At 39.7% G+C, this 26,854-nt stretch overlaps 2 protein-coding genes across 2 annotated transcripts in view; one reads left to right on the top strand and one right to left on the bottom strand.

Annotated features, from left to right (window-relative positions):
- LOC150077356 (xylosyl- and glucuronyltransferase LARGE1-like) overlaps positions 1-26,854 on the bottom strand; it is a 1,505,345-nt gene that overhangs the window by 465,800 nt on the left and 1,012,691 nt on the right. The gene's annotated exons all lie outside the window — the stretch shown is intronic.
- LOC150077358 (tetratricopeptide repeat protein 19, mitochondrial-like) lies at positions 23,295-23,957 on the top strand. The gene is given in 3 exon segments (XM_090386575.1): positions 23,295-23,589; positions 23,592-23,764; positions 23,766-23,957. Coding segments are annotated over 3 exon segments (660 nt in total).

Raw genomic sequence — 26,854 nt, 5'->3', positions numbered from 1 at the left:
TGTTCCCACTTAGAATTTACTGTTGGTAACATCGTCAGTTGATTCCACTGTACAGAATTTAAAAACTGTGTGAGACCACTTTACTCACCTTTACGGAAGCAAAACCCTTTCCTTTACCGCTGATGGTAATTATATCTTTACGTAAATCCCACATCAGTACACTGTGATCACTGCCACCTAGTGGCTCCTTTATCTGCAAATTCTTAATACACGAATGATCACTGCTGATAACCAGATCAAGAGTATTACCATTTCTGGTTGCCTCTTGATGCTGCTGCAGAAAACAATCATCCAATAAATGAATATAACAGAGCTGGAGACCGATATGACAACTTACAGGTCAAGACTAAATACTAAGTGGCTGGAACTATTCCCGGTTATTCAGATCAATGAACAGAATATAGCAGACCAGAGAAGAATCATTGTCACGAAGAACCTGATAGCTCCTGCAATCTTGGAAAAAATCAAGCAGGATATGAACTACAAAAGATAAAGAATACAGAACCAGTGGAGGAAGAAGAAGAAATACAACCCATAGCAGCTGTAGTGGAAAGAGACGAGGTCATGATATCCAGAATAGAGGATGAGTAGAAGAAGGAATGAATCCCACAAAGACGCACGTGATACCGAAGCAGAGGCCGAATAGAACCTTGTGGAGAGTTGCAGACCACCTCAATTGGCACATAATACCACATTACCTCAACAGTATAAGGTGGGCATTGACCATTCTCTCCAGAATTTTGACAGCTAGTCAGAGCTATAGGACAGTAGGCTGTTGGGACATTGGGGTTTTCCTAGCTTAGGAAAGGCTAAAACGATTGCCTTATGCCAGGAACCTGGAAAATGCTCTTCTAGAAAGATTTAATTATACAGAGAGAGCAGTTGGTTCATGGATTTTGCTGAGAGGTGTTTAACCATATCATAATGGATGTGATCTGGTCCAGCAGAACTTCACCTGGTATCATTTAGAACTGTCTTAACCCTTCTATGGTAAATGTCCCATTATTCGGATAAGAATTTTTTGATCCAAAGTTAATTGGCTTCTTTTCCTGTTTGTCTCTCTGGACCAGGAACTCCAGGGAATACAAGGATATTGATGATATTTCAGAAAAGGTCTCCCAAAGGGCATTGGCTATTGCAGTTGGGCCTGCAATAACATATCCATTATATTCCAGGGCCGACAAAGGGTGCAATGTATACTTCCCCTTCATTCACTGGATTTTGTCCCTGACAGCTTTAGTGCTGGTCGACCGGGAATAGTGGATATAAAGTGGATCCACAATTCCTTTTGGCTCTGATGACAAATATGTCGCGGTTTGGCACGTGCACACTTGAAGGCAAAGAGAATGCCTGTGGTAGGATGTTGTTTGTTTATTTGTTTTTTTTGGATTTTATGCTGCATTAGCATCTAAGGCTATAATGCGACAAGTCAAGCCTGTGATAGGATATAATCAGATTATCTCCAAGGCATGTTTTGTGTCTTTTTAGCAGCATTCTACTAGGGTTTAGGAAATGGTGGAAACTGGGTAGATGTTTTCAGAATTGAAATTGCAGTTGCATGGACAATTTGTCTGTGATGAAAGCCACTGCATCATTGTTAGACTCCTGACTGACTGTACTGATGTTAAAGTCAACCTGGTGTTGAAAAGCAAACCAGTCAGCCTGATCAAACTTCGACCACAGAAACTTAAAAGGTGGACATGGCCTACTGTGATGTAGGCTGGTTATTGTGGGAAAGTGATCGCTTCCATAGAGGTTCTCCTCTACCTGCCAAGTGAATGAAGGAAGGAGGAAGGAGGAGCATATAGAGAGATCATATAGATATGTGGAAAAAGGTATAATTTCTCACATTTAGAAGGGAAACGTTATTATCAATGAGCATACGCTCTATGACATGTCCCCATCTATTAATGTCAGCACTACTCCCACATGGTGTGATGTCCACTGAAATCCCGCAGGATTAAAACAGGAGTAGACATCTGCACAATGAGATCATCAAGGTCTTTCTGGGTGATGTCATTCCCAGATGCCAAATAAACTGAACAGACTGTTAGCAAAAACCCTATTGTAAGGAGAACTGCTACAGCTTCTATGTTGGTGGAGAGCAGAATAGGTTGAAATGGGGTGTGGCTGCCCACAAGGATAGCAACGTCCCCATGAACAGGTCCATCCCCAGTTCTGTCCTTACGAATGATGGCAATATTATTAGAACTAGTATTAGCATAGGCATATGATGCAAGAAAGCAAGTTTATGCAGCATCAGCCAAAAAAAAAAAAAAAAAAAAAGCAACTCCCATTTCACCCCTCCATTCGTTAGAGATACCTGTCCAGCCAAGCCTTAAATTTATTTAGGCTATCAACTTCCACAACGAGAGATGGAAGTCTGTTCCACCAGCCAACTACCCATTGGCTGAAGGCAAATTTCTGCACATCTATCCTACATCTATCTTTCCTCAATTTGAATTTATGCCCTCTCAGGTTTATTCTGAGCATGACGAAGAATCCCATCGGCATTGAGCATGCTCAAACTATTCAAGGCTTTATAGACCTCTATCAGATCACCTCACTGGTGCCTAGTCACCAGATACTGTAATTTGCAAAATTTAAGTCTTTCTAAGAGCAACCCTTTGTTCCATTCACTAATCTTGTTGCCCTTCTCTGTACTTGTTCCAGCAGCTCTACATCTTTCTTGACATAAGGCCTCTAGACCTGTATACAGTACTCAAGGTGTGGCCTAACCATTGCCTTCTACAAGGGAATAATCACATCCTTATTCCTGCTAGAAAAATTCCTGTATATCATTCACAACACACCATGAGCTACTCTTTCTGCACTGCTCAGAGAAATTCATATCTGCCTGCACAATTACCCCAGGTCCTTTTTATTCTCTACCACTGTCAGTGTAGTATCACAGAGCTGATACATTGCTCTGGGGTTGCTGTTTCCCATATGTAGTACTTTACATTTGTGAATGTTAAACTTCATTTGCTACCTCTCAAACCATCTGCTCAACTTTTCCAGATCTTGTTGCAGCAGCATAGCATTAGTAGTGACTTTAACAATCCTGTCATCCGTTCTATAGTGTGCAAACATGGACATTAAGCTTGATATACCAACATCAATATTATTTTAAATACAGAAAACAATAATGGACCTAACACTGAACCCTGAGGGACTCCATTAATAACATTAGTCCATGATGAGCAGTGTCCATTGATTACCTATCTCTGTCTTCTCCCCTTCAACCACCCCTTTATCCGTAGCAGCAATTTCCCTCCAATGCCACACTGCTCCAATTTGAACAGCAGTCTTCCATATGCAACAGTATCAAAAGCCTTTCTAAGATCGAAGTATATAATATAAAAGTTATTCCCTGCATCTAGTTCTTTTGTGCCTGCATCATAGTATCCATCAAATTGGCCACGCAAGACTTCCCCTTAACAAAACCATGCTGTGTCTCAGCTATAACTGAAGTCTTGTCCAGATGATCCTGCAGCGCTTCTTTAACCAATGCCTCCATTAATTTTCCTTGAAAGGAAGTTAAACTCACAGATCTATAATTATTTGTGTCAGCCTTTGATGCTCCTTTTTGAATTGAGGTCACATTTGCACATCTCCAGTCAATGTGTACCTCCCCTGAGTTCAAGGAAGCTCTCATAATTATGACAAAGGGTTTACTTACTTCCTTTGCTGCCTCCTTTAGTATAACTGGATAGATCCCGTCCACCCTAATATTATTAGTGGAGTCCCACAGGGTTCGGTGTTAGGTCCACTGTTGTTTTGTATATTTATCAATGATATTGATGAAGGTATATCAGGCTTAATGCCGAAGTTTGCAGATGATACAAAGGTTGGCAGGGTTGTTAATGACAGTAATGGCAGTGTGCTACTGCAACAGGATCTAGATAATTTGGGCAGATGGGCTAAGAAGTGCCAACTGAAGTTTAACCTTGACAAATGCAAAGTACTGCATATGGGTAGAAGCAACCCCAGAAAAACGTACCAACTCTGTGGTACTACACTTAAGGTGGTAGAAAATGAAAAAGGCCTGGGAGTAATTATGCAGGCAGATATGAAGTTTTCTGAGCAATGCAGACAGGCTGCCAGGGCAGGTCATGGGGTTTTGTCAATGATATATAGCAATTTTGCTAGTAGGGAAAAGGAGGTGATTAACCCTCTGTATAAGGCGATGGTCAGGCCACACCTTGAGTACTGCGTACAGGTCTGGAGGCCTCATTTTAGGAAGGATGTAGATTTACTTGGGCGTGTACAGAGAAGGGCAACAAGACTGGTGAGGGGAATGAAGGGATCCTCTTATCAAGAGAGGCTTAAGTTCTGCAAATTTCAGTGGCTGGAGACTAGGCACCTGCACCGTGATCTGACTGAGGTGTATAAGGCCTTGAATGGGTTCAGCACGCTGAATTCTGATGGGATCCTTCCACTTGTTCAGATCCTTCTACTTGTTGGTATTACGAACCTAAGGGGGCATAAATTCAAATTACCAAAGGACAGATGTAGAATAGATGTGCGGAAATTTGCCTTTAGCCAGCAGGTGGTTAATTGCTGGAACAAACTTCTATCTGTCATTGTGGAAGTTGATAGGTTGAATAAATTTAAGGAGGAACTGGACAGGCATTTGGAGGGAATGGTGTGATTTTTTTTTTTTTTTTTTGCTGCATAAGCTCATACATTTGCTTTCTTGCATCACATGCCACTACTACTACCACTACTACCCCAGGTGCCTTTCTTGTGTTTCTCTTCAACAATTTCTCTTCCACTTTACTCTCAGTTATTACAAGATTATCTAGCATACTGCCAGAGTTGAATACACCTCTGGCAATCCCTTCCCTGAATAACTCCTCACGTGTGAATGTTGATGCAAAATTTCATTTAGTTTGTTACCTACCTGAGCAGGATCATCAACAGTTGAACCATCGATATCAAGTGGACCAATCTGATTAATCCCCTTCGTTCTAGAGTTTACATGAGTAAAGAACTCTTTGCTGTTTTTCTTTGCATCCTTTGCCAAAGATTTCTCATAATCTGCCTTTGCATGCCTAACCTCTTTTGTGACTTGGTTACAGACCAGCTTATATCTATCATATGTTTCTTGTGTCACATGTTAATTTATATTTATCCCAAGCATTTTTCTTCTCTGCAATATGTCTCATTAGTTCATCTGACATCCACCTAGGCCTAAACCTTGAACAATATTTCTTAGTTGGTATATAAAGCCTAGTAGCTTCCAAGATAGCTTCTTTGAATGCGTCCCATTTTGAATTTGCTGTTGGTAACATTATCAGTTGGTGCCACTATAGAATTTAAATACTGTCTCAGACCATCATAGTCACCTTTACGTAAGCAATAACCCTTCCCTTTACCCCCGATGGTAGTTACCTTATTGAGTATATCCCACTTCAGCACACTGTGATCACTGCCATCTAGTGATTCCTTTATCTGCAGATTCTTAATGCATGAAGATTCACTACTGATAATGAAATCAAGAGTATTACTCCTTCTAGTTGCCTCCTGAACATGCTCATGTAGAAAACAATCATCCAATAAATCCACAAAAGCCTTGCCAGTGTGGGTGTGACCAACCTACAAATTGCAGTCAATATCTGGAAAATTAAAATCCCCCAATTATAATACTCTCCGATTTACTGGCCCACTCTATTTCCCTGTAAAATGTCTTATTATACTCATCAGAGTCGTTAGCCCTATAGCACACTCCTACTCTCAATTTTGATCTCCCAATGCTTATGTCACACCAAACTGACTGTCCAGTGATGTTGACTGGCTTCACTTCCTTGGATTTTATGTGTTTCTTAAATAATAACATAACCCGTCATCCCTTCTTATCCTTTCTGTAGACCGTTGTACTCCCCAAATTCCAGTTCTGCATTCCTTATATCAGTGTGACACCACGTCTCTGATATCCCAACAATATCCGACTTTGATGCTTTCAGCAATACCTCAAATTCATCAAATTTATTTACCAAACTCCTAGCATTGGTGTACACCCAAGTATACATGCACCTGTTCCTATTCTAAGCTACCATAATACAACCCATGTGTTTACTTGTACCGCAATGACTCCCAGCAGTCTATGAAATATCCTGCATCTTGTTTTCCAGGCTTCTGCTCATTCCGAGAGAAGCAGTGCAAAAACCACTTTCACCTCTGCCAGTGGCTACTCTTAATCTATTAGTCCTTGTATCCCCCCCCCAAGCTAGCAGTTTTCCGACCCACCTAACACTGCCTCGATAGCATCAGCAAATATTCTTGCACCATTTCTATTTAAGTGTATCCCATCCTTGTATAAGCAATCTCTCCTGTTAAAAAGTACAGACCAGGCTGAAAAAAATTCTACCCCTTGAGCCTTGCACAATCTTTCCAGGGGCGAATTGATCGACAAGGCTCTCATCATATACTCCCTCCTATCGTGTCTGGGCAGAATTGCAGACACTTTCAAATTCAACCCTAATTCCCTCCTTTTTTTTCAACAGTGAACTATACTTGTTAAGTAATTCTGCCAGTCTTCTACTCTTAATATCATTAGTGCCAACGTGTACAACTATATCACCTTTTGTGCCCTTAAATGATGATATCTGCACAACGTCATCAACCTTTGCCCCTGGCAGACATACCCTGGTCCTGTTCCACCTATGCTTTTTACATAGTATGTTCCCTGAAAGCTTGATGTGCCACTCAATTTAGATCCTTCGAGGACATCCACCCTGTCCTTCAAGCTCTCATATAGGCCCATAACAACGCTGAGTTGTCGCCTGATTTCGTTACACTCCTTACATCGAGCACACACAAAGGCATCCCCCATGGCAATATCATGCCAATTACCCGATTGCTCCACAAACATCATTCACTGGTAACATCAGTTGGTGATGGGACCAACTGATGTTACCAGTGAATTTTAATAGGCTGTGATTCAAAGGCAACTGCCGCCCTCAGCTCTCCTCTGAGCCACAGCACTCCCATTAGGTTGAGCCTTTTCCTTTGCTGCTCTGGTCTGAGTCATGATTTCAATTTAATTTCAATAAAATTTCAATTTCAGTACAAAATTATAAACCTAAACTTGTATCCCAACACACTTATAATATTTTTTATAACTGTATATATTTTTTTCAGTATCAAGTATTATCTACGAGTTCCCTTTATGTAACTTCCGTATAAAGTTATGTATTAATTAATTATGTTACGTTTGTAATCTAAGTCATTATATGTATTTAGTTAAAAGTACAATTTAATTGACAACGAAGTTTAACAAAATTAATAGATTTTACTGATTAATTGACAATATAATATTACATACTATACTAACGCTATCTAGTTCGGGATATAACGTATCGTATAACAAAAGACGGCAAGTTACGAACGGGAAATCTACGGACACTTAAGTATTAATTAACTTCCAAATCTCACTGTCTCAATTCAGAATAAACTAATGATCCTGACTAGGTCTATAAGTTACTTATAGAAATAATTTGATGTACAAATGATCAATAAAGCTGCTAAATATGGCTAAAAAACTTCTCGTTCAGCGGAGCTGCAACTTGTAGCACGTGGATTTGATACTCTTACTGATACTTTTATGCAATTACAAGGCCGAATAAAGAATAAATATACCAGATTAATCCAAAAATCACAAAATAATGCTGTACTACTAAATTTAAATCAAAAGTTTTAGAAAAACAATAATTTCAAATGAATAAATAAGAAAATCCACTTAGTGGCTTTGAACATATCTGATTCCCACTAGCCGCGTCTCCAGTGCTTTTATCCTGCAATGCATCTTTAACCAGTGACTCCATTATTTTACCCGGAACAGAAGTTAAACTAACTGGTCTGTAATTACTCGTGTCACCCTTCAATTCCCCTTTGTGAATTTGGCGATACATTTGCACATCTCCAGTGCATGGGGACCTCCACTGAGTCCAAGGATGCTCTCATAATTATGGCTAAGCATTTGCTTAGTTGCTTTGCCTCCTTTAATATAACTGGATAGATCCCATCCACCCTAGTTGCCTTTCTTATGTTTAACATCAACAATTTCTCCTCCACTTTGCTCTAATTTATTACAAAATCATTAAGCACTCTGTAACAATTTTATAATCTTCTGCCATTTTCAAACCTTAATAACTCCTCATGTGTGATTGTAGATGCAAAATACTCATTCAGTTTGTTTGCTATCTGACCAGAATCATCAACGGTCGAACCATTGATATCAAGTGGACCAATCATATTCATCCCCTTCCTTTTAGAATTTATATAAGTAAAGAAATCCTTGCTGTTTTTCTTAGCATCTTTTGCCAAAGATTTCTAGTAATCTGCCTTCACCTGCCTAACGTCCTTTGTGACCTGATTACAGACTAGCTTATATCTGCCATAGGCTTCTGAATCGCTTGATAATTTATATGCATCCCATGCATTTTTCTTCTCTGTCACGAGTCTCATTAGTTCATTTGATAACCATTTAGGCCTAAACCTTGAACAATATTTCTTAATAGGTATGAAACTTTTAGTAACATCAATGATTAATTCCATGAATGCTTCCCACTTAGAATTTACTGTTGGTAACATCGTCAGTTGATCCCACTGTACAGAATATAAAAACTGTCTGAAACCACTGTACTAACCTTTACTGAAGCAAAAAGATAAAAGACAAAAAGACAATCCCCAAAAGAGATATATCATTTTGCCTAGAAATCGGAGTGTCACCAAAGATAAGCATAGGAGCAGAAGAATCCTTTTTGCTAGATATAAGACAAGACTGAGTTTCAGAAGGATTGAAATCAACTAAATTGTCTTTGCCCCACTGGACAATTACCTGAAGATCGGCATTTAAGGAATTGGTAGCAGATTTTCGAGAAGTTGAAGCTGATTGAGCAGGGCAAGGTTTCTCAAAATAGAAAGTAGAATGCAATGTGCAATATCATCGGCAAAACTATGGATAGGATTTCCAGTCAAGGGAAGGTCATAAATATACAAGAGGAAAAGAGTGGGGGAAAGAACTGAACCTTGGGGGACACTGGCATTAGTGGAGAAGTTAGAAGACAGAAAGCCATCTACCATCACCCTCAGTGAGCGATCAGAAAGAAAACTCTGATCAACTGTTTTTAGTAACCAATTACTGTTTTTAGTAATAAAGAGGATGAATAATGAGGTTGCCAGATTACGTGAGCAGTAAAAGACGGCATAGAAAAGTTTAAGAGAGCAATAAAAAGTCCTCAAGCCTATAACAGCTACAAATTAATCTGTAATAATGCGATTTTCATAAATGACACTGATGAAGGGATAGAGGCCATGATGTCTAAATTTGCAGATGATATAAAGATTGGTACAATAGATAATGATTGCTGCCAAGCAGAACTTCTTCAGAATGACCTAGATAGACTTCAGGGATGGTCAGAAACATGGCAGCTATGCTTTAATCCAGCAAAGTGTAAGGTATTGCATCTGGGGAACAGTACCTCAAAATAACTTATACATTTATACTCAAAGAGATAACTACCATCAAGGGTAAAGGGAAGGGTTTTTGCTTTCGTAAAAGTGACTACATTGGTCTGAGACAGTATTTAACTTCTATACGGTGGGACCAACTGATGTTACCAACAGCAAATTCAAAATGGGAAGCATTCAAAGAATTAATCTTGGAAGCTACTTGGCTTTTCATACCAACTAAGAAATATTGTTCAAGATTTAGGCCTAAATGGATGTCAGATGAACTAATTAGACATGTGACAGAGAAGAAAAATGCATAGCATACATATAAAATAACAGTTGACACAGAAGCCTATGATAGATATAAGCTGGTCTGTAACCAAGTCACAAAGGAGGTTAGGCAGGAGAATCCAGATTACGAGAAATGTTTGCCAAAGGATGCAAAGAAAAACAGCAAAGAGTTCTTTACTTATGTAAAATCTAGAAGGAAAGGCATGAATCAGATTGGTCCACTTTATATTGATGGTTCAACTGTTGATGATCCTGCTCAGGTAGCTAACAAATTAAATTAATATTTTCCATCTACATTCACACATGAGGAGTTATTCAGGGAGGGAAATGATGCCAGAGGTGTATTAAACTCTGGCAGTAAGCTAGATAATCTTGTAATAACTGAGAGTAAAGTGGAGGAGAATTTGTTGAAGAAAAACATAAGGAAGGCACTTGGGGGTGGATGATATCTATCCAGTTATATTAAAGGAGGCAGAAAAGGAAGTAAGCAAACCCTTAGCCATTTTATGAGAGCTTCCTTGGACTCAGGGGTGATACCCATGGACTGGAGATGTGCAAATGTGACCCCAATCCACAAAGGAGGACCAAAGGGAGACACAGGAAATTATAGACCTGTTAGTTTAACTTCTGTTCCAGGGAAATTCATTGTGGCACTGGTTAAAGAAACATTGCAGGATCATCTAGACAAGACTTCAGTTATAGCCTGGACACAGCATAGGTTTGTTAAGGGGAAGTTTTGTCTGATTGTCTCATCATAGTATCCAATTTGATTGGATATTATGATGTAGTCACAAAGGAACTGGATGCAAAGAATAATTCTGATATCATATATTTGGTTATATCATTCTCTGATATCACTGGAGGCAAATTGGTGCTACAGATAAAGAGATGGTTGAGTGGGAGAAGACAGAGAGTGGTAATCAATGGACACTGCTCATTGTGGACTAATGTTATTAGTGGAGTCCCTCAGGGTTCAGTGTTGGGTCCATTCTTGTTTTCTGTTTTTATAAATGATATTGATGATGGTATATCAAGCTTAATGTCCAAGTTTGCAGACGATACAAAGGTTGGAATTGTTGTTTATGACACTAATGACAGTAAGCTACTGCAGCAAGATCTGGAAAGGTTGGGCAGATGGGCTGAGAGGTGGCAAATGAAGTTTAACATTGACAAATGTAAAGGTTTTTTTTTTTTTTTTTTGGCTGATGCTAAATAAGCTTGCTTTCTTGCATCATGTGACTTTGCTAATTCTAATGTCAATAAAGAGGTTAGGCTGGCAAAGGCAGATTATAAGAAATTGCTGGCAAAGATAGCAAAGAAGGGGGATAAGCAATTCTTCACATTTATAAATGCAAAGAAGAGAAGGATAAACCAGATCGGACCCTTACGTAATGGACATGGGATACTATTATATAACTCAGCTGGAGTTGTAGATGAACTCAACAGTTACTTTGTCGATATTTACAGAATAAAAACCTAAAAACAAACAAAAGAATACCATGGCAACTCGTTGTGAAGGCATTCACAATATGAGATATAACCAAAACGATGCCAACTTAATTAATAAATTTATTAATTTAAAATGATGCTTTGCACTAACCTATATAAAGAAAATCCCTTAACGTCAATGAAAAATTATGGAAGGGAAGTAATTAATGACGTTGAAATTTCACACGTTAATTTAATTTAAAAATGTTCGGGCCTACGATCCAGTAAGGCTCCCGGGGTTGATAGCTTACATCCTTTAATCTTAAGGAAGGAGGCAAGTGAGTGCATTGAACCATTGAGACTAATTATGAGAGCATAACTGGGGAGTGATTCCATTGGATTTGAAAAGTACCACTCGGGAGTGATTCCATTGGATTTGAAAAGTGCCACTGTATCTCCAATTGTTATTTGGATTTTAGGAGCATTACCAACTAAGGCCATATTGTTCTGGGGATATGCGGTGGTCATTCCCTGACCTTTCTGCATCCTCCATATTTGGTGGTCATGGGCTCGAACCCCGGTTTAATCAAGAAGCGTGTGCTACGCACTTCTGCTCCTGCCCACCTGGCTACGGAGGCACCATAGTGTATCTCCAATACATAAGGGCAGTTCTATGAGTGAAGTGGGAAATTACCAACCGGTTAGTCTACTTCAGTAGTAGGGGAAATCATGGAATTCAAAATCACTTAGATAGAAATGGAATTCTGAAGGATACTCAGCATGGTTTTGTAAAGGGAAAATCATGTTTAACAAATCTAGTTAGCTCTTTTGACAGGGTCTCTTAAGAGCTGGACCTGGAGAATAATTTCAACGTTGTTTATTTGGATTTCAACAAAGCATTTGACTCAGTCCCACATTAGCAGTTACTTTATAAGCTGGAACAGGTTGGAATCACAGAGAAAATCCTTAGATGAATAGCTGGATGGCTTGAGGGCAGGGGGCAGAGAGGTGTGTTAAACGGTTATTCCTCAGATTGGGTTGATGTACTTAGACTTCAGGGATGGTCAGAAAAATGGCAACTATGCTTTAATCCAGCAAAGTGTAAGGTATTGCATCTGGGGAACATTAACCCCAAAATAACTTATACACTTGGCAGAGTTGAACTAAAGCTGGTAGTGGAGGAAAGGGACTTGGATGTAATGATACAGTCAGATACGAAGTTCTCCAAGCATTGTAGGTTGATTGCAAGGAGGGCCCGTGGTGTCCTAAAGATGATTTATTGAAGCATCGCTTGTAGAGATAAGGTTGTCAAAATCCCATTATATAAGGATATTGTTAGACCACACTTGGAATACTGTGTTCAAGTATGGAAACCACACCTAAAGAAAAACATTGTGCTTCTTGAAAGGGTCCAAAGATGGGTAACTCGCCTGGTGAGAAAGGCAAAAGGGTGTCCATATGAGGAAAGACTTCAAATATGTGGGTTGCAGAGCTTAGGAACTAGGCACCTTAGAGGCATAAGCAAAATGAATAAGGACAGAATTTTCATGATTATAAATGATTCTAGAACTAGGGGCCATAATTTAAAGTTACAGAGGGGGAGTTGTTTAGAGTGGATTGCAGAAAATTTTATTTTAGCCAGTGAGTTATAAGTTAACCACATGGGTGATAGAGGCTGACAGCTTGGGAAAATTCAAAGGTCAGCTGGATAATTACTTCAGGGAGGAGAGAAATGCATAAGTTGTCCATTTCCTTTTCTCTTATTATTATTATTATTATTTATTTTTTTTTTAATGTTCTTGTTATTATTATTATTTTTTAAAAAAATTTCTGGTTATTATTTTTTTCTTATTATTAATGTTTTTATTCTTATTATTTTATTTTATTTATTTTTAATTTAATTATTATTTATTATTTATTTTTTGGCTGGTGCAGCAGAAACCATAGGCTTCCTTGCACCATGTGGCCATTACAAATACAATAATGTGGCACTGAGAACAGAGCCCTGTGGAACTCCTTCCTCTTGTATATAAGTTTGGGAGAAGACTTTCTAGTATAGAACCTGAAACAATCTATGCTGAAGGAAGTTCTGTATGAAATATGGTAAGTGGCCTTTAAGGTCAAGGGAATGAAGATCTCTTAGAATTCCAAAACACCACATAGTATCAAAAGCTTTTTATATGTTAAAGCATACCATAACGAGATACTCATTTCTGATGAAAGAATTCCTGATGTTTGTTTCCACTTTGACTATGAGATCCATGGCTGATCTATTCTTTCTGAAACCAAATTGATTATCAGAAATTAGATTTAGCATTAGCATTAGTAGAGGCATTTGATGCAAACTTATACAGCATCAGAAAAAAAAAAAAAAAAAAAAAACACTTCCACTTCACCCCTCTGTTCGTTCAAAATACCTGTCCAGCTAGCCTTAAACTTATTTAGGCTATCAACTTCCACAACAAGGAATGGAAGTCAGTTCCACCAACAAAAACCACCCGCTGGATAAAGGCAAATTTCCGCACGCTATCCTATATCTGTCTTTCCTCAATTTGAATTTATGCCCTCTCAGGTGATTATTCTGAGCGAGAGGAAGAATCCCATCAACATTGAGCATGCTCAAACCATTCAAGGCTTTATACACCTCTATCAGATCACCTCGCTGGTGCCTAGTCTCCAGACACTGTAATTTGCAAAACTTAAACCTTTCTTCGTAAGAGCACCCCTTTGTTCCATTCACTAATCTTGTTGCCCTTCTCTGTACTCGTTCCAGCAGCTCTACGTCCTTCTGAAAGGAGGCCTCCAGACCTCTAGGTGTGGCCTGACCATTGCCTTATACAAGAGAATAATCACCTCCTTATCCCTGCTAGAAAAATTCCTATATATCATTGACAATACACCATGAGCTACTCTTGCAGCCCGTCTGCACTACTCAGAGAACTTCACATCTGCCTGCACAACCACCCCCAGGTCCCTTTCATTCTCAACCACTGTCAGTGTAATACCACAGAGTTGATATGTTGCTCTGGGGTTGCTGTTTCCCATGTGTAGTACTTTACATTTGTCAATGTTAAACTTCATTTGCCACCTTGCAGCCCATCTGCTCAACCTTTCCAGATTCTGTTGCAGCAGTATAGTGTCAGTAGTGTCCTTGACAACCCTGCCTACCTTTGTATCGTCTGCAAACTTCAACATTAAGCTTGACATACCATCATCAATATCATTTATAAATACAGAAAACAATAATGGACCCAATACTGAACCCTGAAGGACTCCACTAATAACATCAGTCCACAATGAACAGTGTCCATTGATTACCACTCTCTGTCTTCTCCCCCTCAGCCACCCCTTTATCCACAGCAGCAATTTGCCTCCAATGCCACACTGCTCCAATTTGTGCAGCAGTCTTCCATGTGCAACAGTATCAAAAGCCTTTCTAAGATCCAAGAATATAATATCAAAGTTATTCCCTGCATCCAGTTCCTTTGTGACTGCATCATAGTATCCAATCAAATTGGTCAGGCAAGACTTCCCCTTAACAAAACCATGCTGTGTCCGAGCTATAACTGAAGTCTTGTCTAAATGATCCTGCAGTGCTTCTTTAACTAGTGCCTCCATTAATTTTTCTGGAACAGAAATTAAACTCACAGGTCTATAATTACTTGTGTCAGCCTTTGATCCTCCTTTGTGAATTGGGGTCACATTTGCACATCTCCAGTCTGTGGGTACCTCCCCTGAGTCCAAGGAAGCTCTCATAATTATGGCTAAGGGTTTGCTTACTTCCTCTGCTGCCTCCTTTAATATAACTGGATAGATCCCATCAACCCCGGGTGCCTTTCTTGTGTTTATCTTCAACAATTTCTCCTCCACTTTACTCTCAGTTATTACAAGATTCTCTAGCTTACTGCTAGAGTTGAATACACTTCTGGCTTTCCCCTCACTAAATAACTCCTCATGTGTGAATGTCGATGCAAAATATTCATTTAGTTTGTTAGCTACCTGAGCTGGATCATCAACAGTTGACCCATCGATGTCAAGTGTCCCAATCTGATTCATCCCCTTCCTTCTAGAGTTTACATAAGTAAAGAACTCTTTGCAGTTTTTCTTTGCATCCCTTTCCAAAGATTTCTCGTAATCTGCCTTCGCTTGCCTAACCTCCTTGGTAACTTGGTTACAGATCAACCTGTATCTATCATAAGCTTCTCTGTCATGTGTTAAGTTGTATGTATCCCATGCATGTTTCTTCTCTGCCATATGCCTCATTAGTTCCTCTGACATCCATTTAGGCCTAAACCTTGAACAATATTTCTTAGTTGGTATGTAAAGTCTAGTAGCTTCCAAGATAAGTTCTTTGAATGCTTCCCATTTTGCATTTGCTGTTGGTAACATCATCAGTTGGTCCCACTGTATAGAATTTAAATACTGTCTCAGTCCATCGTAGTCGCCTTTACGAAAGCAATAACCCTTCCCTTTACCCCTAATGGTAGTTACCTCTTTGAGTAAATCCCACTTCAGCACACTGTGATCACCCCACCTAGTGGTTCATTTATCTGCAGATTCTCAATGCATGAAGAATCACTGCTGATAATCAAATCAAGAGTATTCCTCCCTCTAGTTGCCTCCCAAACATGCTGATTTCGAAAACAATCATCCAATAAATCCACAAAAGCCTTGCTAGTGTGTGAGTGACCAGCCCCCAAATTCCAGTCAATAGGGGGGGATACAAGGACTAATAGATTAACAGTAGCCACTGGCAGAGGTGGAAGTGATTCTTGCACTGCTTCTATTCAAATGAGCAGAAGTCTGAAAAACAAGATGCAGGATATTTCAGAGACTGCTGGTAGTCATTGCGTTACAAGTAAACACATGGGTTGTGTTAGGGTAGCTAAGAATAGAAACAGGTGCATGTATACCTGCGTGTACACCAATGCTAGGAGTTTGGTAAATAAATTTGATGAATTTGAGGTATTGCTCAAAACATCAAAGGCAGATATTGTTGGGATATCAGAGACGTGGTGTCACACAGATATAAGTAATGCGGAACTGGAATTTGGGGAATACAATGTATATAGAAAGGATAGACAGGACAGGAGGGGAGGAGGGGTTATGCTATTAATTAAGAAACACATAAAGTCAAAGGAAGTGAAGCCAGCTGACATCGATGGACAGGGCAGTGTCGAGTCAGTTTGGTGGGACATAAGCATAGGGAAATCAAAATTGAGAGTAGGAGTGTGCTATAGGCCTAATGACTCTGATGAGTATAATAATATATTGTACAGGGAAATAGAGTGGGCCAGTAAATCAGAGAGTCTTATAATGGGGGATTTTAATTTCCCAGATATTGACTGGAATTTGTGGGTTGGTCACTCGCACACTAGCAAGGCTTTTGTGGATTTATTGAATGATTGTTTTCTACATCAGCATGTTCGTGAGGCAACAAGAGGGATTAATACTCTTGATCTGATTATCAGTAGTGATTCTTCATGCATTAAGAACCTGCAGATAAATGAACCACTAGGTGGCAGTGATCACAGTGTGTTGAAGTGGGATTTACTCAAGGAGGTAACTACCATCAGAGGTAAAGGGAAGGGTTTTTGTTTTCGTAAAGGCGACTATGATGGTCTGAGACAGTATTTAAATTCTATACAGTGGGACCAACTGATGATGTTACCAACAGCAAATTCAAAATGGGAAGCATTCAAAGAACTTATCTTGGAAGCTACTAGGCTTTACATACCAACTAAGAAATATTGTTCAAGGTTTAGGCCTAAATGGTTGTCAGATGGACTAATGAGACATGTGGCAGAGAAGAAAAATGCATGGGATACATACAAATTAATGGGTGACATGGAAGCCTATGATAGATATAAGTTGGTCTGTAACCAAGTCACAAAGGAGATTAGGCAGGCAAAGGCAGACTACGAAAAATCCTTGGCAAAGGATGCAAAGAAAAACAGAAAGGAGTTCTTTACATACTTGAACTCGAGAAGGGAAGGGATGAATCAGATTGGTCCACTGGATATTGATGGTTCAACAGTTGAGGATCCTGCCCAGGTGGCTAACAATCTAAACGAGTATTTTGCATCTACATTCACGCATGAGGAGTTATTCAGGAAGGAGAATGATGTAGGTAAAGTAAACATTGGCAGTGAGCTGGATGATTTTGTAATAACTGAGAGGAAAGTGGAGGAGAGATTGTTGAGGATAAACATAAAAAAGGCACCTGGGGTGGATGGGATCTATCCAATTATATTAAAGGAGGCAGCAAAGGAAGTATGCAAACCCCTAGCCATAATTATGAGAGCTTCTTTGGACTCAGGGGAGGTACCCATAGACTGGAGATGTGCAAATGTAACCCCAATTCACAAAGGAGGATCAAAGGCTGACACAAGTAATTATAGACCTGTTAGTTTAACTTCTGTTCCAGGTAAATTAATGGAGGCACTGGTTAAAGAGGCACTGCAGGATCATCTAGACAAGAATTCAGTTATAGCTCAGACGCAGCATGGTTTTGTTAAGGGCAGGTCTTGCCTGACCAATTTGATTGGATACTATGATGTAGTCACAAAAGAACTGGATGCAGGGAATAACTTTGATATTATATATTTGGATCTTAGAAAGGCTTTTGATACTGTTGCACATGGAAGACTGCTGCACAAATTGGAGCAGTGTGGCATTGGAGGCAAATTGCTGCTATGGATAAGGGGATGGTTGAGTGGCAGAAGACAGAGAGTGGTAATCAATGGACACTGCTCAACGTGGACTAATGTTATTAGTGGAGTTCCTCAAGGTTCAGTGTTGGGTCCATTGTTGTTTTCGGTGTTTATGAATGATATTGATGATGGGATATCAAGTTTAATGTCTAAGTTTGCAGATGATACAAAGGTTGGCAGGGTCGTTAAGGACACTACTGATGCTATGCTGCTGCAACAGGATCTGGAAAGGTTGAACAGATGGGCTGAGAGGTGGCAAATTAAGTTTAACATTGACAAATGTAAAGTACTACATATGGGTAACAGTAACCCCAGAGCAATGTATCAACTCTGCGGTACTACACTGACAGTGGTGGAGAATGAAAAGGACCTGGGGGTAATTGTGCAGGCAGATATGAAGTTCTCTGAGCAGTGCAGACGAGCTGCAAGAGTAGCTCATGGTGTCTTGTCAATGATATACAGGAATTTTTCTAGCAGGGATAAGGAGGTGATTATTCCCTTGTATAAGGCAATGGTTAGGCCACATCTTGAGTACTGTATACAGGTCTGGAGGCCTCATTTCAAGAAGGATGTAGAGCTGCTGGAACGGGTACAGAGAAGGGCAACAAGATTAGTAAATGGAACAAAGGGTTGCTCTTACGAAGAAAGGCTTAAGTTTTGCAAATTACAGTGTCTGGAGACTAGGCACCAGCGAGGTGATCTGATAGAGGTGTATAAGGCTTTGAATGGTTTGAGCATGCTCAATGCCAATGGGATTCTTCATCTTTCTCAGAATAATCACCTCAGAGGGCATAAATTCAAATTGAGGAAGGACGGATGTCGGATAGATGTGCGGAAATTTGCCTTTGGCCGGCGGGTGGTTGGTTGGTGGAACCGACTTCCATCACTTGTTGTTGAAGTTGATAGCCTAAACAAATTTAAAGCTCAACTGGACAGGTATTTCGAACGAACGGAGGGGTGAAATGGGAGAGGGTTTTTTTTTTTTTTTTTTTGGCTGATGCTGAATAAGCTTGCTTTCTTGCATCATATGCCTCTACTAATGCTAATGATAATCTGGGAAATTAAAATCCCCCATTTTAACCCTCTCTGATTTACTGGCCCACTCTATTTCCCCATACAGTTTCTTATTATACTCATCAGAGTCATTAGGCCTATAGCACATTCCTACTCTCAATTTTGATCTCCCAGTGCTTATGTCACACCAAACTGACTCGACACTGCAATGTCCAGCGATGTCCACTGGCTTCACTTCCTTGGATTTTATGTATTTCTTAACTAATAGCATAACCCCTCCTCCCTTCCTATCCAGTCTATCCTTTCTGTAGACATTGTACTCCCCAAATTCCAGTTCTGCATTCCTTATATCTGTGTGACACCACGTCCCTGATATTCCAACAATATCTGCCTTTGATGTTTTGAACAATACCTCAAATTCATCAAATTTATTTACTAAACTCCTTGATTTTTAGAATCAAGAAACCAAGTAAGTCAACGGTGAATTATTTTTTCTAGAGTTTTACTTAAGCAACTGGTGAGAGAAAAGGGTCTATAGTTTTCGGGAATAGAATGATCTTTCCCTGGTTTGGGAATTGCCAGTGTATAGGAGTGATGCCAGGAACTGGGGAAAGAATGTTCAAGGAAGGTGCGATTGAAAAAGTTCAGCAATTTATTATCTAAGTGTTGGAGCATTATGTAATATATTCCATGAGGGCCTACAGCACTGTTTTTTGAGGTAGATAGGCTTCATGAAGTTCAAGCAATATAAGTGGTTGATTGTAGGGTAAAGAAGAATTATTATTGTTTAGTTAAAGAATGCTTTGTTATTGTTTTTTATTATTATTACTTACATTTTTATTTTAAGTTTATATATAATTTTATTTTATTGCCAACAGCCAAAGCAAAATAAATGTATTTTCATTTTTTTATTTAGGCCTGAAGCCAGATGGAGATTTTTTGGCTAATACTTTGATCTTCTGGAATGATGGTTGTTGTTGTTGTTGCTATTGAGTTTAATGATACAAGGGCCTTTGTGGCCAAATTGTGTCTGTTCATAGTTTATGTTCATTGTTATATTAAATTATTTTCTATAACTAGCTTATAAACCTAGTTTGTTTAATTTTGGTTTATTTTGAATTTAGATACAACGATTTTGAAAGTTAATGAATACTTAGTGTGTATAGATTTACCATTCATAACTTGCCACCATTATATGATACAACGCATATCCCGAACTAGATAGCATAAGGTTTAAGGTAAATCTAGATAGCGAAACACGTAGCACAGTATTAGAAATCTGTTAGTACAGTATAGTATTATCAATTAATCAGTAAAATTCATTAATCTTGACAAACTTCATTTTCAATTAAATTGTACTTTTTTAACTAAATACATATAATGATCTAGATTTTACGAATGTAGCTTTATTAATTAATACGTATAACTTGATAGAAGATACAGAAGTCATATAACGAAACTCGAAGATAATACTCGATACTGAAAAACAAAAATATATATATAGTGTTATAACTGCATTGGGATATAAGTTTAGGGTTATAATTTTGTATTGAAATTGAATTGAAATCATGACTCGGAGCAGAGCAGCAAAAAAAAAGGCTCAAGCTAATGGGAGTGCTGTGGCTCAGGGAAGAACTGAGGGGGGAGGGACAATTGCCCTCTGACTCACAGCCTTTTAAAATGTACTGTTTGTTTGATGTTTGGAAGCAATTAGGGATGGGACATGATATTATTTTGCCAAGGGAAACACAATGTAAGGAGTGTGAGGAAATCAGACGACAACTCAGCGTTGTTATCGGCCTATATCAGAGCTTGAAGGACAGGGTGGATGCCCTCGAAGGATCTAAATCGAGGGGTCCATCAAGTTCTCATCTGCCCACATCAATGTCACAGCTTGCACTTGAGCATCATGAAACACAATGGCAACCACAGAAGCAGAATGCACTGGTCCCACAGGAACCAGTTGTTTTCGGTGACATTATTTTGTCAGGGAAATGGGGAAGATATTGTTCAAAGAGGATGGAACATGACCAGGGCATGTCTGCAGGGGACAAAGGTTGATGACATTGTAGAGAAGATATCATCTTTTAAGGGCACAAAAGGTGATATTGTTGTAAACGTTGGCACTAATGATATTAAGATTAGGAGAACCGCAGAATTACTTAACAAGTACAGATCACTGTTGAAAAAAAAGCTGTAAATTAGGGTTGGATTTGAAAGTGTCTGCAATTCTGCCCAGACACGATAGGAGGAAGTATATGATGAGAGCCTTGTCGTTCAATTCAGCCCCGTAGGGAATGTGCAAGGCTCAAGGGGTAGAATTTTTCTAAGTCTGGGCTGTGCTTGTTAACAGGAGAGACTGTTCTACAGTCTCTCCTGTTAACAAGCACTTAAATAGAGAAGGTGCAAGAATATTTGCTGATGCTATCGAGGCAGTGTTAGGTGGATAGGAAAACTGCAAGCTTGGGGGATACATGAACTAAAAGATTAACAGTAGCTGCTGGCAGAGGTGAAAGTGCCTCTTGCAATGAGCAGCAGCCTAGAAAACAAAATGCAGGGTATTTCAGACTGCTAGGATTCATTGCAGTACAAGTAAACACATGGGTTGTGTTAAGGTACCTAAGAACAGGAACAGGTGCATGTATACCAATGCTAGGAGTTTGGTAAATAAATTTGATGTGCTGTTCAAAACATCAAAGGCAGATATTTTCGGGATATCAGAGACGTGGTGTCACAGAGATATAAAGAATGCAGAAATGGAATTTGGGGAGTACAATGTGTGCAGGAAGGATAGACAGGATAGGGGAGGGGAGGAGGGGTTATGCTATTAGTTAAGAAACACATAAAATTCAAGGTAGTGCAGCCACTCGAAATGGCTGGACAGTGCAGTGTTGAGTCAGTTTGGTGTGACACTAAGAAACCAAGATTGAGTGTAGAAGTGTGTAACAGGCCTAATGACTCTGATGAGTATAATAAACAGCCATACAGGGAAATAGAGTGGGGCAATAAATCAGAGAGTCTTATAATGGCGGATTTTAACTCGCACACTAGCAAGGCTTTTGTGGATTTCGTTGGATGATTGTTTTCTATAGCTGCATGTTCGGGAGGCACCTAGAGGGAATGATACTCTTGATCTGATTATCAGTAGTGATTCTTCATGCAAGAATCTGCAGATAGAGGAACCACTAATGGGCAGTGATCACAGTGTGCTGAAGTGGTATTTACTCAAAGAGGTAACTACCATCAGGGGTAAAGGGAAGGGTTTTTGCTTTCATAAAGGTGACTACAGAGGTCTGAGACAGTATTTAAATTCTATGCGGTGGAACCAACTGATGATGTTCCCTACAGCAAATTCAAAATGGGAAGCATTCAAAGAATTAATCTTGGAAGATACTAGGCTTTTCATACCAACTAAGAAATGTTGATTAAGGTTTAGGCCTAAATGGAGGTCAGATGAACTAAGGAGACATGTGGTAGAGAATTAAAATACATGGGATACATATAAATTAACAGGTGACATGGAAGCCTATGATAGCATGGGATAGAGAAGCCTATGGCAGGCAAAGGCAGATTACGAGAAATCCTTAGCAAAGGATGCAAAAAAAACAGCAAAGATTTCTTTACTTATATAAACTCTAGGAGGAAGGGGATGAATCAGATTGGTCCACTGGATAGCAATGGTTCAACTGTTGATGATCCTGCTCAGGTAGCTAACAAACTAAATGAGTTTGTTACCTACCTGAGCTATTGCATGTACATTTTGCATCTACATTCACACATGAGGAGTTATTCAGGGAGGGGAATGCCAGAGGTGAATTAAATTCTGGCAGTAAGCTAGATAATCTTGTAATAAATGAGAGTAAAGTGGAGGAGAAATTGTTGAAAATAAACATAAGAAAGACACCTGTGGGGGATGGGATCTATCCAGTTATATTAAAGGAGAGAGCAAAGGAAGTAACCAAACCCTCAGCCATAATTATGAGAGCTTCCTTGGACTCAGTGGAGGTACCCATGGACTGGAGATATGCAAATGTGACCCCAATTCACAAAGGAGGATCAATGGGAGAGACAAGTAATTACAGTCCTGTTAGTTTAACTTCTGTTTCAGGGAACTTAATGAAAGCAATGGTTAAAGAAGAACTGCAGGATCATCTAGACAAGGCCAGTTACAGCACTCTTAAAAGAGTGCACCAGTATGGTATTGTTAAGGGGAAGTCTTGTCACACCAATTTGATTGGATACTATGATGTGGTCACAAAGGAATTGGATGCAGGGAATAACTTTGATATCATATATTTGGATCTTAGAAAGGCTTTTGATACTGTTGTACACAGAAGACTGCTGCACAAACTGTATCAGTGTGGTAGGCATTGGAGGCAAATTGGTGCTATGGATAGAGGGATGGTTGAGTGGGAGAAGACAGAGAGTGGTAATCAATGGAAACTTCATATAGCTTTGAAATTAGCACAAGAGAGAGCTGATCAGCAAGCACAGACTTATATTTATGATTTACTAGCTAATATTGCTTTTCAAGCAGGTGATTATCTAAAAGCTGAGAAATTATTTATTGATGTTACAAAAAGACTGATTGCTTCTGGCACACCACAACACGACAATGCTATTGTAGAAATTTCTTTAAAGACAGCCACCATATATGGGCATCAGAATCAAAATATTAAACCTGAGAAGGATTTAAATTTTGTGTTTCTACTCAAGAGAATAAAATTATTACCTTTAAGTGGACTGACTTAGAACTGTTAAGTGAGGAAGAAAAAAATACAGTTGTACTCTGGGTTATGAGTATTGACTGGTATGCTAGATATCTACTCTCCAGAGGACAGTTTGAAATTGCACAGAATTACTTTTGAAAAAGCACTCTCTGTTTCAGAAAAGGTCAATGGGCCAAGTCACTCGCAAACACTCATTTTTTTAAATGATATTGGTACTGTTGCAGCACTAAGGAAAGATTTTGAAACTGCTTTGCAGTTTTTTAAGTCTGCAATAAATAGAGGAATTCAGAGTAAAGCACCAGATCTTCCAGCTTTTTACTGAAATCTTGGAGCTGCATATCTCCAAAAGGATGATTTCAGTGAGGAATTTAATGCTTGCAGTACAGCATTTCAATTAGCTAAAGAAAAGCACAATGAAAAGGCAGAAACCGATACAAAGGGTTGTTTAGAGGAACTGCGAAAAATAAAAATATAAAACTAAAAATAGGATGATAATATGTTTACTTTTAACTTCTGTTACCATTTAAAAAACATATTTCATCAATTCTAGGATGCTATCGATCACAAGATGCAACATTATTTTCAATACCAGTAAGAAGGAAAAAATTAAATGCTAAAATAAATTGACAAAACAAATTATTTAAACAGATAGAATTTACTGATATTTTATCATATACTGTTCTTCATTTGCTTCTATAGTATCAGTCTAAAACTTCATATTTCGAGTCTGATTCTTCTGAATCACTTTTTGATTCGGAGTCCATGACCTGTGTTTTCCCAAACAATATCATCCTCTGTGCCATCATGGAACCTTTGTAACTTTTGTGTATATTTTGGTTTCTGGTAAGTATTATTATTGTTATTTTATCTTTAAATACCTATTACTTTGTGTTATCAGTAAATATTAATTTAACAGTTGTAGTTTACTACCTGCAGTATAAAAACTTCATTTTTGTTTTGGTCATTGAATTAACTATATGACTTGTAATTTCAGACATTCTTCCTGCCCATTTTTTTAAGAAATGCTGATGAAACAGAATTTCTTAAAAGAGTGCACCATCATTGTCTCTGGGATTTTCTTCAAGCCTCTAACATCCACAAATGGCTTCTACAATTAATGTTTTAAAGATATATCATAATTCAATTGTATTCGCTCTCTGTGAGATATCTACCCAGATAATAGAGGCAGGGGTAGGCCATCACAAGGGTTCAATGGGTGCACTGCATCCAGGCACCAGCATTCAGGGTGCATCTGAAAACCTGAAATTTACATACATATAATTATGAGAGCATTCTTGGACTCAGTGGAGGTCCCTACTCACTGGAGATGTGCAAATGTATCCCCAATTCACAAAGGGGGATTGAAGGGTGACACGAGTAATTCTTCTTCTTCTTTGGTCCTTAGCTGGCAGCTGGGGGAGGCGGTTGGCCACGCAACCAGTATGCTGCTGTAGGTGCCGCAGGGTTTCGGACTTGCTCTGTGATGTTCTTCCATACCTTACGATCCATGGCTTCAGTCCTGGCCTGGTTAAGGTCGAGACGTCGGCTCTTCAAGTCATCTTCCACTTGCTTGGCCCACGTTTTCCTAGGCGCGGTCCGTTGGATGCTCCATTGGGTGGGTCGTTGTCTCCAAAGGAGTGTGGATGGTATTCTGTTCGTGCCCATTCTACATACGTGGCCAAACCATCTGAGCCTTCGCTTCTGGATTTGGTCGGCAATGGTTGGTTGCTGTTGGCATCTGGCGCGGATGGTATCATTAGTGATGCGGTCGCGAAGAGAGATGCCCAAGATCTGCCGCAGGCATCGCATTTGGAATACCTCAAGTTTGTTCAAATCTAACTTGAGACAAATCCATGTTTCCGATCCGTAAAGAAGAATGGGCAGGATCAAAGTCCGGAAGAGTCGGATTTTAGTCTTTGTGGAAATGTTGGTCCTCTTCCACAGACACCATTTGAGCGAGGTGAACGCAGTGGCCGCCTGTCCAATTCTGCTGTGAATTTCCATGGTGGATGCAACTTTCTTCTCCTGGACCAGCGACCCAAGGTATTTAAAGTCCTGCACTTGCTCGATCTGGACGCCTTCGAGATAGATGGTGGCTTGCGACCCATCTGTTGTCAGGGCCTTTGTCTTACCAGCATTGATCTTCAAACCGTATGGCCGGGCAATGCGGGCAATGTCGTAGAGGATTTCCGTGGCTTCAGCGTCGTTACCGGCAAGGATAGCACTATCATCAGCAAACATCAGGTCAGTCACATAGTGATCCTTGTCATATTGTATGCCCTGTCTGTTTCTGAATGCTTGCCTCATAATGGCGTCGACCACGATGTTGAAAAGCAACGGGGAGGCTACATCCCCTTGGCGGACTCCAGTTTGGATGGTAAATTCCTCAGATAAATCGTCTGGATGCGCACCTGGCTGGTTAAACCGTTGTATGCAGTTTGGAGGAGTGTGATGACTTTTCGAGGTACATGTTCAACCTCTAGTAGTTTCCATAAGGCAGGCCGGTGGACACAGTCGAAAGCAGACTTAAAGTCAATGAAAACAATGACGGTTCGCTGTCCACACCGGATCCTCTCCTCCATCAGCTGACGAATGGCAAAGATTTGATCACAGCATCCTCGCCCGGGTCTAAATCCTGCCTGTTCTTCTCGACTGGTTTGCTCGCGATGTTTTTGCAGTCTTGACTGGATAATCTTCATAAAGACCTTTCCAATGATGGAAAGGAGGCTGATGCCACGGTAGTTCTTGCAGTCCCGGTTATCACCTTTCTTGTGGATTGGTACGATAATGGCTTTCCTCCATGTTAACGGAATTTGTTCAGTGCACCAGATGGTTTTGAGGAGTGAGTGTAGTCGGCGAAGCAGTACATCTCCCCCGGCTTTGATCGCTTCTGTGGTGACTTGGTCCACTCCTGGTGCCTTGCCATTCTTCAGGGATTGTATGGCTGCTTTCACTTCTTCTACTGTAGGCTCAACATCGACCATGGAGACCTCAGGGGGGTCGATCGAGAGTGCTGTTGCTGGCGGTCCCTGAGGTGGGTTGTGATTATACAGAGCTTTGAAGAATTCACTCCACCGTTGCAGGCGTTCGGATGGTGATCGCACGAAGGTCCCATCAGCATTCTTGATGTTGTCACTAGTCAATTTAGTCTTTCCACTCAGACATCTGAGGGTGCGGTAGAGAGTGCGGTACTCATTTTTGGATGCCGCCACTTCAAGA

The sequence above is a fragment of the Mastigoproctus giganteus genome, chromosome 12 (genome assembly GCF_048544385.1).
Source record: "Mastigoproctus giganteus isolate SK-2022 chromosome 12, ASM4854438v1, whole genome shotgun sequence".
Classification (NCBI taxonomy): domain Eukaryota; kingdom Metazoa; phylum Arthropoda; class Arachnida; order Uropygi; family Thelyphonidae; genus Mastigoproctus; species Mastigoproctus giganteus.
Note: the sequence above shows the minus strand (reverse complement) of the source record. Positions and strands in the feature narration are given on the sequence as shown.